The 16,731-nt window shown below is 44.5% G+C and overlaps 1 protein-coding gene across 2 annotated transcripts in view; it reads left to right on the top strand.

Moving 5' to 3' along the window:
• Nucleotides 1-15,948, top strand: part of LOC118795733 (microtubule cross-linking factor 1-like) — a 48,317-nt gene extending 32,369 nt beyond the window's left edge. The window contains exons 7-16 of one of the 2 annotated variants that reach the window (XM_036554436.1): nt 663-779; nt 1,405-1,560; nt 2,276-2,443; nt 4,626-4,793; nt 6,335-6,571; nt 8,847-9,167; nt 9,796-9,872; nt 10,888-12,436; nt 13,588-13,645; nt 15,870-15,948. In XM_036554436.1, coding sequence (XP_036410329.1) covers nt 663-779; nt 1,405-1,560; nt 2,276-2,443; nt 4,626-4,793; nt 6,335-6,571; nt 8,847-9,167; nt 9,796-9,872; nt 10,888-12,436; nt 13,588-13,626 — 2,832 coding nt within the window. In that variant the 3' untranslated portion in view covers nt 13,627-13,645; nt 15,870-15,948. Of the gene's footprint in view, nt 1-662; nt 780-1,404; nt 1,561-2,275; nt 2,444-4,625; nt 4,794-6,334; nt 6,572-8,846; nt 9,168-9,795; nt 9,873-10,887; nt 12,437-13,338; nt 13,388-13,587; nt 13,646-15,869 lie in introns of both variants that reach the window. The other variant, XM_036554446.1, reaches the window with a different exon arrangement.
• Nucleotides 15,949-16,731: the final 783 nt, after the last annotated feature.

The raw sequence follows: 16,731 nt of genomic DNA, 5'->3' as shown, positions 1-16,731 counted from the left end.
CTGAAAAGTCTGTGTGACATGCTGTCAGCATTAGTATTACACAGGATGTCAACTGAGTGAGCAGGTCAAAATTACACTCCATCACTTCACATCTGTCGAATCAAATGAAAAATAGAAATGTATATAGTTTATTCACTTTTAATGTTTTGTAGTTAGTATTAGAATAATAACTGACTATTTTGAAGCATTTTGAAGTGGATTGTATATGGAGAGCCATTCAGTTCCAAGTAGTATTAATGAAGACATTAAGTAGCCAAATAGTCATGTTTCTAATATGAAGTCACTTCCCTGGCAGAGAGGATTAAAATGGATATGAACAGTATTATTCCACTGTCAAATAATTCAGAACAGGAGCGGACCTAAAGCGATGCTTTGGAACTCGACAGTATCGGATAACTGAAAAGCTGCCGTTTCAGAGGTTTGACAAGCCGGCTTCCATGCCGTCGAAAGCAGGAGCCGGTGACTCAGCGGGTCTTGCCAATTCCAGGACAGTCACATGAAAAAGTTACTTAAAATACCGGCCAAGGAAAGTCCGCACCAAGAGCTGCACCCGGGAGACGCAGGGAAGCACAGAATGCGTAGCGAGGCCAGGCAGGTGACAGGGGGAGTAGTGTGTGCCAAGAGTAACTCCGTGTCCCTCCCTGGGGGGGGGTGGTGTGCAGCTCCGGGACGCCCCTCTTCCTGAGGTCAGTGGCCTGGCGAGGGAGGTTCAGGCCCAGCTGGAGCAGAGGAGACAGCGGCAGGAGGAGCACAGGGGCCACTCCGGCTGTGTGGTGCAGGTACACCCCTTACGGCCCGCAGCGGCTCGTTTGACCTCATGCCACATGAGAAAAACCGCTGAAATTTATGTGAAGCTTGTGCGGCACAGACCCTTGTCAAGTCCGATACTGGAAAAAAGTGGTAAAAAGAAAAGCAGGTTCTTGGGACACAATTTTCCCGGTTGTTTTTTTTTTTCATTACTACATGTGTATGTGTGCTTAGATTTTTAGCCATAGCTTTGTTGAAAGCTTGAAAAAATATGTGTAATGCGTAGTTTGTGTAGGTTCGTGTTTGTTTATAATGCACTGTGTGTGTATGTGTGTTTGTGTGTAGCCCTAGCCTGAGAGCTAGCTGTTTGTTTCCCACACAAGATTCAGAGCAGCAATAGGGAGGAAGGAGTCTGTCAGGGACAAACGATATCCCTACAATAAATAAAATTATGATTTCTGAGACAGGAAGGTTTCACACTGGCAAGGATTTGGCCAGTGAGTCAAGGACAAAAGGCGGGCTGAAATAACGTCAGGCAGGGACACAGAAACCCTCCAGATGTTGCCACCGTGGCGCTCCATTCCCCCCCCCAGCAGACCTGAGGAAGAGTGTGAGGGGTGTGTGGCGGAGCGTTGACCCGGCATGTCTCCGCTGCAGGAGCAGGCCTGGCCGCAGGAGAGGGCGCTGCTGCAGCAGGAGATGCGCCTCTTCCGCCACAGCACCTTCCTGCTGTACGTCAAGCTCAGGTGGCTGCTGAGGCACTGGAGGCAGCGGCTCGGGGCGGACGAGGGCGAGGAGGACGGCCTTCCGGAGGTGAGCGGGGAGGGGCGGACGAGGGCGACGAGGACGGCCTTCCGGAGGTGAGCGGGGAGGGGCGCACGAGGGCGAGGAGGACGGACTTCCGGAGGCGAGCGGGGACGGGCACACGGTCTCCGTCACCACTGTGCGAGGCGACGGAGGGGTCTGCGTTCACGAGGGTGCCGGGAGTACCGTTTAACATAACCGGGGTGATATTGGGTGTGTCTCATTGGTTGTGTGAACGGCTTGGGTTTGAAAACATACCTCCGGGGCGCCTGAGTTGCTTGGTCAGTACATGTCCTAGGTTTGAGTCTGAGCTTTGTCATTCACCAACAAAGTCCGCTGAGGCGGAACTTGGCCTTGTTATTTGCCACTCTTGCTCAAGAGCTAAGCTTTCAAATTAGAAAAGGGAAAAATGGCAAAATTATTCTCAAAGAGAATACATTGTTGTGCATGCTTATTTAAGTTTGTATTTAAATATATCAGAGCACATCTTCCATGCTGCAGTAGTTAGTATTGTGTTCTCCTTTTCACTTACAAAACTAATACAATTCATGAGATCTGATAAAGAGGTAGTGAACAGCAGTGATTTTTACAGACATCAGCAGGAAGGAAACCTTTCATTTGGGATTTGGCGTAATGATTCACATTTGTAGAATCTGTCAGTTTGGATGCATGCCTTTGTGCATCAAACCAAGATATTGAAGCGGGTGCGATTCTTTGTTTTCAGTATGAGAGATTGGACAGCACTGGGCTGGGCTGTCCAGAGCTGGGTCTTCTAATGGAGCAAGTGGAGGGAGACAGAGAGGACAGGCCCTGCTTTCAGCACAGTGCGGGAGCCAGCCCCGATCAGGGAGCCCTTCCTCAGAGTCCTGAGCCTCTCCAACATCAGAGACAGGTACCGAGTCTGTGGTGCACCCAGCAGTGGTCTCTCAGAGCGTATGCCTGGTGTTCCATTACTCCCAGTAATAACTATATCAGTATCACGACATCACTGTATAAACAGCAGTGACAAGCATACTCATTAGACACTATTAGTGATGGCTAAAAGGTAGGGAGGTACAGTATTTTCATGCAGTAATTTGAAGGTAGTGACTCAGTGATAATTTCCTTCAGGCTAGAGGGGGATAATAAATTGCTACTGGTGATTAAGCACTAGCGACCAAATGATTTTGATTTGATTGCCATGTCGTCCAGCACAGAGCAGATGCTGCCTCAAGGTATAGCAGTGCTGGTACATTTACCTGTCCCCAGATGTCAAAATCTCATCCCTACATTCCACAAGCATATTGATATACTGTGCATTTATAGAATGACGCATCAGGCATCTAAGTGTTATTGAACGAGAATTTTAGTATTTATCTAAAAGCTATGTACTTGGTTTCCAAGGTGATCCCATGGGTAGAGGTGACACATTTATCTTCTTTTGTCTGAACCCTTAAAGAGCACTGTTATCACACACTCTGTGTTAATGTCTTGGCCTTAGAGCAGGAGGAAGGCATCCCCAAACAAACATGGTACATACTGTATGAGCAAATGGCTCCTGCATCAAAACACTTATGACTTCTCCTGTTGGGTTGCCTTCTGCAGCTAAAGTGGTGGTCAGGGTGGTAAAAAACTTGTTTCAGGTTCATAAGAAAATAGAGTGAAGTGTGATGCACGTGGGAAATATTTGTTTGTTTGCACCTGCTCTGAATCTTTAAAACATAAATCTGTGAAGTTGAGTTACATATTGAGATTCTGTATGAAATTTTGTATGAAAGAGTCAAAATGGTCTTCTTGCCTTGTCTTTTGTGGTTTTGATTCTTATTGGCAAGAAATGACAGATAAGAAAACAAAGTTTACATTTATAACTAATACAAGCCACCACCACGCTGGAACTCATTCAGACAAAAATATAGTTTACATGACATTCTCTATTACGCAATCGAAAAAAATACGTAGCAATGTTGCTAGCAGAGCTTATTCCTAAGAGCGTAATTTGAAATGAAATTGAGCCCTTTTAAAACACTTAAGACTATTTTATAAAAGAATACCAAGTGTATACCTGAAATTGCATGATGAAGTTAAACTCCATATATTGGTGGACTTCCGCTTTTGAAAGCCGATGAAACAGAGGCAAAGAAGGACATGGTTATGGACGTCATACAGTTCAGCAGTAACGTGGTTTTTCTGCCCTGCCACCACTGTCACATGCGTGTACAAGGACAGCACTCTATACATAACCTGTCTGGCTCCTGCCAGCAGCCACGCAGTCTAGGGTTTCAGCAGAGTCCAGACAGGGGAGTTCCTGAGTGCTCTCCGGGCCTCCTCAGAGGAAACGGGAAACATGAGACGGTCACCGCCAGAGCAGAACCAAACACAGACTGACTCACTTCCAGGGCGTCTCGGCAATTTAACTCCCATGTCATTACAATGACATGAATAATTATTATTTCTTTAAAACATAGCAATTATAAGTGCTGTAAATCCAGGAAACCAAAAAAAAAAAACGTTGGAGTGCTTCGCTGATGCAGCTGTAGTAATGACTGAGGGATGTGGTAGTTCAGCTGGTCTTGTATGATTCATTGTAAAAGCCAATGCGGTGTATGGGGTCAGAGTTACCCTGAAAGCAGAGCGTGCACACTGCAATAAAAATGGCCAGAAGGCTAGTTTGTGCGAATAAAGCTTTTCAAACGTCTGTATGATTGCGAAAACATTTCACAACAGTGCTAAAAGGATGGACGCTCTTGCGGGAAAACAGTGGTGCAGGTGCTTTTAGTAAAAGTCTGACAATTTGGTGATATTAAGTCTAGTTTAAGAGCACATAAACTAGACCCTAAGCCCAGGTTGCTGTTTATGTGGCATTCCCCAGCATTAACATGCAGTTCATACTCAGAATAAAACCCCACTTGCTATGTTGTATTTTGGGGTGCAGTCAGTAGTGATAGTTGTTGTTTTTATGTGAGTGTAAGCATAGGATGAGGTTAGATAGCCGTGCGCCACTGCCTCACTCTGAACGGGCCAGACCCGAGAGGCGCAGAGGAGCGGTGTGAAGGGTGCGGGAACTGAACGGCGCGTGCGTGCCGGTCCCCCTCCAGGTCAGTGAGACCCGGCGCGTGCTGCAGGGCCTGCGAGTGCTGCTGGAGGAGTTCCGCCTGGAGCTCCGGGACGAGGAGCAGCGCCGCAGCCAGCTGCAGCAGACCTACGCCAATGAGAAGGCTGCCTGGGAGGTGCAGTGGGCGGAGCTAAAGAGCAAAGCACAGCAGGTACCTTCCGACCCGTGTGCAAAGGATGGGGCTAGCTCCCATTTCTCCCGGTGGGGTGGAGCTAGACGTGCTGAACACAAGCTAAGCGGTTTTTAATGCTGTCAGATTCCTCATTGGCTGACTGAACAGAGCAGACTGAAGAGTCCCCTCCTATCAGATGACAGATAAAAGATAAATGGCCTTTTACTATCAGGCAAAGCAAAAAAAGTGTTCCTCAAGTGAAGGCTGATAAATCACTGTTCAGACTTGAGTGGTCCTGGGGTGACATTGGTGCCCACTATACACTCCCCTAGTAGACAGAACATCTTTGACATTGGCCTAAAGTATACTTAAACAACTGCTGCTGATGAATTCATAGCTGGTACAGGTAACACGGTCATTTCCACCAACTCAGGGTGATAGGTATTGATTCGAACAGCTATTGAAATGTCTTATACGTTCTTAATCTTCTTGCTCAGTCTCAGCAGGTCAAGCAGGGCAGTTGTGAACAGATGCATGAGTTTAAATCGCTTACGTAATAGGTCAACGGGCTCCTTAAGCCACCAGTTATGGATTTAATCTGTTATTGCGTAACTTTGATGCAGCATGCAGCCTGCTTTGTACATCAGAAGGTGGCAGTACACCTTTCAGTTGCATTCATGTTAAAATGGACTTTAATCGAAAAAAGGAAATAATGAACCCAAGCCTTCACACCAAGGAAAATTTGTCACAGTGTATCACTTCTGTATATTTGTAGGAATGAACAGAAGAGGCATAGAATGGCGACTCTGGTATTTCATTCAAACGTCCATATGCCTGTGTTGCATATGCTGTACACGATTTTCATTTATCCTAGCTCAAAAAAGGTCCTATTGCAGGGGAGAGCAAACATATGATTAAATGGTTTCCATCTGAATGAAAGCAGAAGGCCCCATTTTAAGGCTGAGCTAAGCTTGATGCTAAGGCCTGGATTGTGATTTGCTGTGTAACTTTTTCACAACATTCCCAAAGGCTGTGAACCAGATACAAGCATTTGCACTTTCAATTCTTTCAAAGCATAACGGAGCATTTGCATTTCTTGAAGTCACATTTTCTGCTGATTAACGTCAGTATTGATCTACAGATTGAGTTAAGCTTTGTCTGTGAAGCCTACACCGAGCACAGTTCCCCTCACATTGGTCACATTCCCACCCACTGAAATGGTCAGTGGAAAGGACATCTGGAGGCTGATACTGGCTCATTTCCTTCATGAAATGCCTGTCTATAACGGGAGACTGTTTTGGAATACAGATGGGACCGTTAAATGTTCGTTAACCTGTCATCTTATCCCAAATTACCAACCAGGTATAAATAGAGGCCATATTAATAGTCAAGGCACTGCTAGTTTTACCCCTTAAAGAAACTGCTACTGTAATTGCGCTGGATAGTTATTTGCACCAGATAGCTAGTAATATGCAGTACTGTATGATTTGAAGAGTCTCAAAGTCTCAAAGCTGTGATGTTATCCTACACCTACGCCATGTGTGAATTATTTGGGGCCTTTCCCCTCCGCTCTTGAGCAGCTGGAGCCGAGCGGGGATCCAAAGTGGGATGACCTGAAGGAGGCGATCAGGCGGGAGCGGGAGGAGCACCAGCGGCTCCTGGCGGAGAACCACAGCGCCACCTTGGACCTGCACTGGAAGCTGCAGCACGGCGAGAGGAGGTGGAGCCGGGAGAGGACGGAGCTGCTGGAGCGCTTCGAACGAGAGAGGCAGGACTGGGACTGGCAGATGAGGGAGCTGCACCACAGCATTGAGAAGGTACGACAGGCTCACAGTGAGCTTTAGCGTAGCACCAGAGGGTCACGGGCTCAAAGCGCGAATGGTGCGTTTGGGCTGTGCACTTCAGCAAGACGCTTTACCACAAGAGCTCAAACAACAAAATTCCAGCTCCAGATTTTAGCGTTGCGGAATGAAAAGCAGGTCATTTTCAGGTTGTCCTAGATAAGGAAAATGGTGATGAAATCATTTCACAGCCCAAACAAAAAAAAAGTTATTACTGCAAATCACTAACTGCTGGGAGAATGTAATTATATTTCTTTTCAGTAAGAAAGTGCAAACATATGATACCAAGTTGCAGTCATGAGGTTGAATCAGAAATTAAAACAGCAATTATATGAATCTGTCAGAAATCTGGTTAGTTTCAGTACAGTTAATTTCCTGTGTACACGGTCTGAATTTAAATTCTTGGATTGAGGTCATGATACATTCTTTTAGGATTCCTTGGATACGTTTCTGAGACTTGTTAATTTCCTGGTTCTATTCAAGAGTTGAAATAAGCTTACCTTTACATATCCTTCAGGTGTTTAGTCAGGTAACTTCAACATAAATGTAAAAATATTTCTCACTTTTACTTCATTGGATATCCATCTTGAAAATATGTTAATTTGTTTTAATACCGCAAAGCACAAGCTTAATACATACGTTAAATAATGTTTTTGTAACATGCCCCAAGCTATCTAATCCTATAAAGCCAAAGATATATTGCTCCATCACTCCCAACTCTTTACAGAGTTGTCAACTAACTTGCAGGCCATGTTACCACTCTGTACTAAAAAAAAAAAACAACAACATTTTGACCATTTTGGCGCATGCGTACAGGTTTTGGTAGTATTGCAGAATTGGTGCAGGCTACTCATTGTACACTGTTTTAGTTTGTGTTTTGCTCTGTGGAATATCAGTTTATATCCATGGAGCAGCAACAGTGTGTAAGCCTTGGATGGGGAGATGGGGTGTGACAGGCTTCACAGTGCTTTCTGGGAAATGGAGGCAGGCAGTGTGATGGAGTGTGCTCAGTTTATTGATATTAACTAAAATGTTAATACATATGAAACATTTCCACTAAAAACAGATGGAATATATAAAAGATAATTTTACTAAATTAAAGAAATGTATCTGGACAGCCACCTGTACATGCTTTGTAAGCTCGTATGTACATTGCAAAAAGAACTGCCTTGTTGCAAGGTATTTATTCAAGTGCCGATTCATAACATATCTATTAGAAAGGGAAATGTCACTCTGAACGTGTTGTAGGAGGAATTGGCTGCTATAAGCCCTCCTTTTTAGTATACAGAGATTACAGAGGTTTTCGCTCAACAGACACATTTACACGTTTAGACATCTGGATATTCATGTAGGTAATTTGGGTTAACTGTGTTGCCCAAGAGTACAACAACAATGGCCTGGGAATTGAACTGGTAGGCAGGAACACACATATTAATACATAGATATTCAATTTTACATTTTTGGTGAAGTTACCTTTTAAAGTCTGAAGGATTGTAATACATATTTGCACTGCAACATGTCATAATGGATTACACCACCTCCAGCAGTTTTCCCAAAAACATAATGTCACCTTTCTTGTGTCACATAGATTCATATTTTGAAATTCATATCATACATGCTGCTGTCCTTTTAGCTTGTTTGTTTTTGATACTCTGTGGGGTCTGTATGTGTCTGCGTTCACATGGATGTCAGTATAGGCAGAGTTGTCCCAGCTGACTTGTTCGCTGTTTGTTGTAATTGTGATCTTGGTTACCCTTTTGTCATGAAATTATTATTGTTTTCAACATATATATTTTTGTGTTTCTTCATAGGGCAGGGCAGGGTGTTTACATACTAAAAGTAGATGTGAAACTTTCTCTTAATAGTCAGGATTGTTGTAGTACAGACATTTAGCCTCCGGAAGCTCTCCAGTTACATGGCAGGTAAGAACGTTCTACTTTGTTTGGATAGACGTGTACTGAAGGAATAGCTAAGTATACTTTCTGTATACCTGCCCTGACCCTGCATGTCCATGTGTTATTTTGGTTTTGGTTAGTTGTTATTAAAGACTTCTGATTTTTTGCATTGATTGATGGCATGACGTTTCCTTATATATCAACTACTGAATTACTTCTTTGGTTACTGTAGCTAAGGGGGTTATTGGCCATAACATCGGCATAGAACTCATATGTCAGCATAAATGAAATGACTTAGTGGCATTTTCATGAATGAAAATATGTGGTATTTTAAGTGTACCCGCCTTGTTTCTCAGCTGCAGAGGGAAGGGAAGATTCGGGCCCCACTAGAGCTGAAGGAGGAAGACTGCGGGGCGTTGTCTCCCCAAAGTAGCCCTCGTGCTGTTGAGTGCCCCAGGTCTCCCCGTGCCAGCGCCCCCGCCCCGGTCCGGTCCCTCTCGGACTCGGAGGCCCCCCTGGACGATCAGCCCGCAATGATGAGGCTGAAGGCCAGCGAGAGTTTCCGAGCCACGGAGAACCTGTTCCTGGATGCCTTGTCTCTGGACCCCCTGAGTGACAGCAACGTCCTCCCTCCGTCCCGCCTGGAGAGCGAAAAGAGGTTCCCGTGTTTAAACGAGGCAAGGGAGTCTTCAGAGGGGTTAAAATGTGAATGTGGTTCTAAATGAAAGGTCTGCTCTGCAGCATAGGGGAAATAGTGGGATATGAGAAAATCATGTACAAATCTCATATGATGATGTCATGAATTACAAGAGCAGGTTTTTAAGGATCTTCTAACCCACACCATATGTCTCAATATCCACCATGTACAGTTCACCGCTCTTTTTTTAAAATTTTGTTTCTGTAGTAATCTTTATGTTTTAAGTTTATTTCAAATACTTGATTTTTATTTTACAGTAACATTATTTTAAAATACACTTACAGGCTGATATGTATCTATTAATAATACTTAAAAGAGTGGTGTAAGATTAGCCCTTGAACATGGCTCCATGTCAGCTTTCTAACTTTGTGCTGTTTTGAATGCATTTTGATCCAGTGTGATCAAGTCCAATGACACAAAACAAGTATAGCGCTTAGTACATTGCTTTTTGTATGTTGGTATGACGCAGTTATGTAATTATTAAAGGTCAACCAGCCAGTTGTGGGCTTAATCATGTCAAATATGAATCAGCTGATGTCAAAAACATCGATTTTCACCTCTGTGAGTAATTCTGTTGTACTGACTGTTGTTCTTCAACCCATTTTCAGGCTCTGAATGAAATATCAGACCAAAAGGGCCCGTTGACATATCACGATGAAGAGATCCGTAGTGGGAGCCTCCTCAGGTGACCTTTGACCCACACGCTGTTTACTTTTACCCCAGTGACAGAAACCGCCCTAGAAGGATACTAGGCTCCCTGGCTATCATTCAGCCTTACTTCATTGAATGCATTGTCTGAGCTAGAGGTCAAATCACTTGTTGTTCATGGTATTAGCCACTGCTGAAACAGCTCTGTAGACATTGTTGTGAGCTGGCTAGTCAGACGCCGGGGTTGACCACCATGAAATGAAAGTGATGCCATTCTAACAATAGCAGTGGGAACATGGGAGAAACTGTTAATGATGGAGTGCAAAATGAGCTAATTTCTCAGAGCAAATATTTCGGGCTCATGAGGAAATTGCCAGGCTCCATTAGTGCTCTTTCTATTACCAGATGTGACAAGGGAGGTTTAAACTGAAGTAGTTATTGGTTTTGTTTGTTTTCTTCTTATTATTGTTTTTTCCTTCACAATTGTTGTAATACTGAAGGGAGGGGGATCCACGTAGTACCACCGAGCTGATGAATAATTATTTCAATTAGCTGTGGAGAAAATGCTTTCTGATGAAATTCAAAAACATTGACCTGATTGTGATACATAGAACAAAACGTGCATGAATTGGTGTATGTGTATGTGTACATACTGTGTATGTGTATCATGCGATACGAGGTGAGCAGTTGTTTGTTTAATTTGTTTTCCCTGCCCTTTGTGGATTACCCTAGGGTGTAATTATTGGATTATTTTTTTAAAACTCAGTTAGGAATTGTATTGTACTAATATTGAATTGAATTGTACTAATGTATACATGTATTCAGTTAAGTCTGTTCATTTTTTATCTCATTATTCACTCATGCACTTTTAACAGATGAGGAGATGCTTATTAAAAATTTTACAACCATTACTTTTTCCTATTCCAAACATTTATCACTTCTTAAGTTTCATACAGATGTTGCAGTTGCACCTCTATTTAACAGTTAACGAATTGCCTTTTTATCCAGTTGAAGTCTGTTCGGTCTAATTCAGTTCATATTTTGTGTCCCAGGGCAAAATCGGTGTGCTCCATGAGTGAGTTCCAGCGTTTGATGGACAGCTCTCCGTACCTCCCTGAGAAAGGCATGCACGGGAGCAGTGGGAGGGATGAGGTGACTCCGCCCTTGTCACCAGATGACCTGAAGTACATTGAGGAGTTCAACAGCAAGCGCTGGGACTTCCCCAGCCCGAGCGGGCCACCGGAGGCTCTCCGGGAGGCCTGGGCGGAGAGGCCTGAGGGCAGGAGAGCAGAGCAGACTTCAGAACCATTCCAGCCAGACTCATGGTACCTCACCACAAGCGCCACCATCACCACCAACACGCTGAGCAGCCCCGAGCACTGCCAGAAGCAGGCCCCGGGGAGCAGCGTAGGGGCGGACCACTACGGGGTCCGAGTCTTCCGCAGCCCCTCACGCAACTGCAAGATTGACAGCTCGGGCCTCCCCCTTGGCGACGGGGGTCCTGCAGTGGAGCCTGAGCTAATGTTCTCGTTGACCAAAGCTAAAGGAGGCAGTACCAAAGGAGGGGCGGACGAGGTGTTCGGGGGCTGGCCCAGGGAACTCCCAAAAAACCACAAGGAGCTCCTCGACGGCGGGCCCCGCCTGATCGAGCCCTCCATCTGCCCCACGGTGGGGTTCTCCTCGTCCCTGCATGGGCTCCAGCTGTCGAGGAACCTGAGCGACGACATGAAGGAGGTGGCCTTCTCGGTGAGGAACGCCATCCGCTCCACCCCGGTCGAGCGCCACTTCAAGGACACCGCGTGCCAGACCAACAGCTTCACCACCAGGGGGACCCAGACCACCCAGACCATCAGCGTGGGCCTCCAAACGGAGGCCCTTAGAAACCTCACCAGCAGTCCCCACAAGTGCTTGACCCCCAAAGGGGGCTCCACGCCCATCTCCTCCCCGTCCCGCAACATGAGGAAAATGCCCTTCTCCCCTGTCGTGCAGAGCAAGTTTGAGCGCCAATGCTGCTCTCCGAAATACGGCTCCCCAAAGCTCCAGCGAAGAATCCCCTCCAAGGCCGACCTGTCTGGCGGCAAGGCGGCCCCCCCAGCGCCACCCCAGAAGGGACACAGCGAATCCGCTTGGGCTCGGTCCACCACCACCCGGGACAGCCCCGTTCACACCACCATCAACGACGGGCTCTCCAGCCTCTTCAACATAATCGACCACACGCCGCTGGCCCACGATGCCTTGCCAAAGTTCGCCAGGTCCCCCAGCCGTTGCCACCCCACCGAGGCCAGGCCCGCCGAGAACAGGCTGCCTGGCCTGAGTGTGGCTCAGGAGTTTTCCAAGAATGTCGGGGGCAGGCCCCCTAGTCCCGTTCAGCTGATTGTAGAGACACAGGGGGAGAAGACCCCAGAGGTCGTGAGCATTAGGCAGGACCTGTCAGCTCCTCCAGGCTACAACCTTGCTGAAAATGCTGCCAGGATTCTAAATAAGAGACTATCAGAGCAAACCTTCAGGGATGAAAAAAGGCTGCCCTCTGTCAGCCAAGCCAGCTTCAGCAAAGACGGACGCGTGAGTGAAGGAGATAAACCTCTGCAGGGATCCATTGAGGTAAATGCACACAAACAGTTTTGCCACAGATTTTTGCATAATAAGCTGATTAAATGACAGTGTCTCGCATTTGTGGTCATATCGTCAGGTTTATTGTACCGGTTCAGTGTTCAGTAAATCAGATAAATTACATTTTAGATGACATTGTACTGTCAATTCTTGTTTTTGAAGGTAATGAAGGTAAATGTGTTGCATGTAAAGGCAAATGTGTTTGTGTACCTTTGAGTACCACTTTAATTTCTTAAATACATAAGAACTGACATTCATGCACAATACTAATGCAGGGCTAATTTTGAAATGTCAGTGAAAAAGCAAAACATTTCAAATGCATAATTCTAATTTGGTAATATATAACAGAATAATAAATAAAAATAGTTATCTGAATGCTCTTGAAATATGAGGCCAGCTACGCAGTGTCATTATTACATTGTGAATGAGGAGGCATTACACCAAAAATTTGCCACACTAAGAAAAAAACAACTGCTACTGTTTGGTAAGAGGCCACATCAGGGCAGATGCGTGTCACCATTGTGTTTCAGCAGCTGAGTAGGAAAGTAAGAACAGGTCTTGGCATCATGCACTCCTCAGCCGCCTTCTTGAAAAGGAGGCATTGTTTTTATCAATCAACTGTCTTGATGTTGGCATTGAAAATAGCCATTCCCTGCTGCCTGTGAATTAAATAAGTATTTTGGCAATGGTACATGCACATCAAACGCAATGCAATGCACAAGCAATGCCCACTTTGTGAATGATACACAGACTATTTGACGTTACTGTAAATCAGTTGATCTCATAATTTGCAGGATAGGATCATATTTTTGGTATTGCATTGTACAGATGGTTCTTCCAAAAGGATGGAGAGGGCATTCCTCACGGGCCCTCAAACACTCTTCCTCTTGCAGGTTCCACAGGGAAAACACCCTAAATGAGGCTGCTTCTTAGAATATGATGGTAATACCATGATAACCGCAGCCTTGGGTGGAGGGAGGGCTATAACCACAGTTTTCTTGGAGGCTTCTGTATCCGTCCTTCAAGCCTCAAGTTCTCTTGTTTCTTTTTTTTTCCTTATTTGTGACAAATCTCTTTACCTAAACTTTCTCTCTTCCTCTCTGCCCGGTTGGGACCTCCTCTGTATGTATGCTCTTACCCAGAACCACACTGTCTTACTAACTGCTCCCTGGGGACTCTAAACCTGCTTGTCCCACTGCTGTAAGTTCTCAGTTCTCCCAAAATACTGTGTTTGTGAAGAGCAAGGAGTCATTCTACACACTGGAAGAGAATCCTGCACAGTTAGCTGATCTGATAGCCAGGAAGAGAGAGAGAAATTGCAGTGGTCACATCCTGTTGGCTGTGTGTGTGTGTGTGTGTCTGTGTGTGTGTGTGTGTGCATGCAGTCTCTGTATACACTAAAACACTCTCTCAGCAACTTGCACAGAGCTTATTGTCCCAGAGTCATCACAGACTACAGGTGTTTGGTTGTAAATTTTAATAAGGGTGTTTCTTGGTATATATCAATGATAATCCTGTGCACTTCCATGAGTAATAGTAACATGACTCATGGCTTGCCTTCACTTTATAGGTATGTTATTCTTTACTTTCCTGCCAAGAAAATAGTTCAGCATCCTAATACTAATTTGAACAAAATTTAAATTTGAGTCAGTTTTCTTCTGTCACGTCACATCAAACATGGAGTTAGCTGATGTAGATTACAATTCCTTTGGCCCATTCGAAGAAAAACTTCATTTCTATTCTGTATGATGACTCTTTCGGTCGCAGATTCCAGACTCCTCCAAATTCCCCAAGCGAGGACAAAAAGAACCAGCAGAACCATAGCAAAAGAATTGGTTTTGACCCCAGCACAAAAACTGGCTTGCTTCGTGAGTGCTGGGAGAGGACTTTGAGTTTGTTGCCTCAGGTGATGGGGCCTGAAGGCAGTTGTCAGCTGGAGCTGCAGGACCCAGAAACAACTTTAATGTCTGATAGGTTGCTGTCAGACTGCTGTCTCAGGTTGCTGTTTGATTGTTCTTCCATCATTTCTCATTTCCCCTCAGTTCATCCTTAACACTGACTTCACTTCAGCGTCGTCTCTTTCTGAGCGCTGAAGATGTCAGCTTCGGTTTTGGGCACATTCATTCATGTGTTGTTTTGTAACCACTGCTTATGTTGGAAACAAACTAACCCTCGATGTGACACATTCTTAACATGGTCGTGTGTTGCCAGTGCCGTGACGTGACAACGGCCGCGTTTTTGGTTGTGTTCTATATGCAATTTGTTTTTCATTCTCCACAGCTCTTTTACAGTAATGGCTTGTTTGTGTGCGCAAGTGCACACAACTTAAAGGAAACAATGAGATGTTTCTTTGTGCCAGATGTATATGTTATTGTGTGGAGCTGGAATATTTATTTTAATTCATCTCCCAGTTGTTGGATCTGTTTTGTTTTGCTGACATTGGCTTGCGTTATTCATCAGGATTAGTTCAATGTTAAACTGACTGCACCCATAACACTTGTGTTCTGTTCAAGAACAGGTCTTTAGGCTGTGCGCAAGTGTTGTAACAGCACTGCATGAATAACCTAAATACAACAGAACATGTTTATATTCGTGGCCATGTTGAAAAAGTGCATGCATCCACTCCTGCTATGTGTAAAAAATCACTAACCTGATCGAACGGTACGCTGGTTGTGCTATGCCATTTAAACGCGTGTTTGTTCATGATATCTATTTGTCCATGAATAACACTCCTTTTGCTTTTTCCCCCCATTTCCCCACTCTTTTAAGCATTTTTGTTCCTGTATTTCGCAGGATAGGACTACCCAGTTGCAGGATTACTAAAATATATTTATGCTTTAGATTTACCCATCCTTACTTGTCTTAACACCTATTGAATAAAGTACTATAAACAGCCTAAACCTAAACATATAGCTCACATGAGCAGACTGCAGCTATCACCTACTCAGACAAAAACAAGCCTGATTACAGGGCTTGGCTTTATAAAAGAAAAAATACAAATAGTTGGAACAAACTAGATGAGGACTAGATGACAGGCCCAAAGATAGATGTTCTTTCTTTTTTAAAACTTGCTTCTACAGACACAGAACTAAAAATGGAGAAAATTTTCCTTGTTTTTTTTTTCCGTTGGTCTGCCTGTGTTTGTAAGTAATGCACTGGAAAAAATAATTCTCTTGAGGACAGATTTGACTTTTAAAATCTTCCTTTTATTTAAAAATGCTATATATCACGAAATATTATGTACAGTACTAGTTCATGTAGCTGGATAGCAAGAATTTGTGCTTTCTTTAAAGCTTGGTGTTTAAGACATTGAAACATCAGATGAGATTAATGTGCAGCTGTTGTGTGTGCAGGGCAGCGTCTGTGAAAGTATTTTGTGTTGTTTTGTCAGGGTTTTCCTGACATCGTGTCTTGTCTTTGGAAGGAACTGCCACGTTCCCCTGTCGCTCCACCGCTGGATTCTTGCTTTTTGAGACCTGCCCGACCAGCCAATCAGCGCCCGCCCTCCCGCTGGGCGAACCACTCCCCTTCCTCCTCTCCTCGCTGGTCCCAAACGTCTGAGAGGAAGTTCTGTTTCCCACCGGTGGAGCTGTGTCTGCCACAAACCGAAGCGCCTGGTGAAGACCACAGTTTCATATGAAGCTCCCTCACCAGCCTGGCCTTTTCTAGCCTCGCCTCCCTCACCCGTTCCTGTGTCTCCCTGGCACCAAGGTAAACTGGAGACCTAGGAGGATGTGATTTAAAATTTGCAATGAAAAAAAAAACATGAATAAATCAAACAATCTAATCTGGAATATGCTGTGCTACAAGTTCTGAAACACAAAAACAAATTCATGAAACGTGCCTGTACAAACCTGAGTTCTTGACTGTAAAAATAATATATATGTATGTGTGTGTATGCGTGGGAATGTGTATGAATGTACACATGTATTTTTTATGGGTTAATCAGAGGTGGGGCTGTTTGGATGGCAAGGATAACTGCAGATCATCACTTTACTTGTCATCTCAGGTGTCTTGACTGTGTTGAAATGTTTATCCTTTTTTTGGTTATCATTAACACTCTGCTTTTCCCAGGAAAGTAGTTTCTTAACAGTAAAGCCTCCATTTCTGTTCTGGCCTTCTGAGGTCAGAGCTGAAAAACATAACAGATTCATTACAGATAATTAATAAATTACAAAAACTTCACTGGAGCAGAAAAAATTTCATAAAATATCTGATCTATTTCTGTAATGGACATTCAGTTCTTCGAGAACTGCATTCAATTATTTAAGAGCTGGGATGGAAAC

The sequence above is a fragment of the Megalops cyprinoides genome, chromosome 2, assembly GCF_013368585.1.
Source record: "Megalops cyprinoides isolate fMegCyp1 chromosome 2, fMegCyp1.pri, whole genome shotgun sequence".
NCBI lineage: Eukaryota > Metazoa > Chordata > Actinopteri > Elopiformes > Megalopidae > Megalops > Megalops cyprinoides.
Note: the sequence above shows the minus strand (reverse complement) of the source record. Positions and strands in the feature narration are given on the sequence as shown.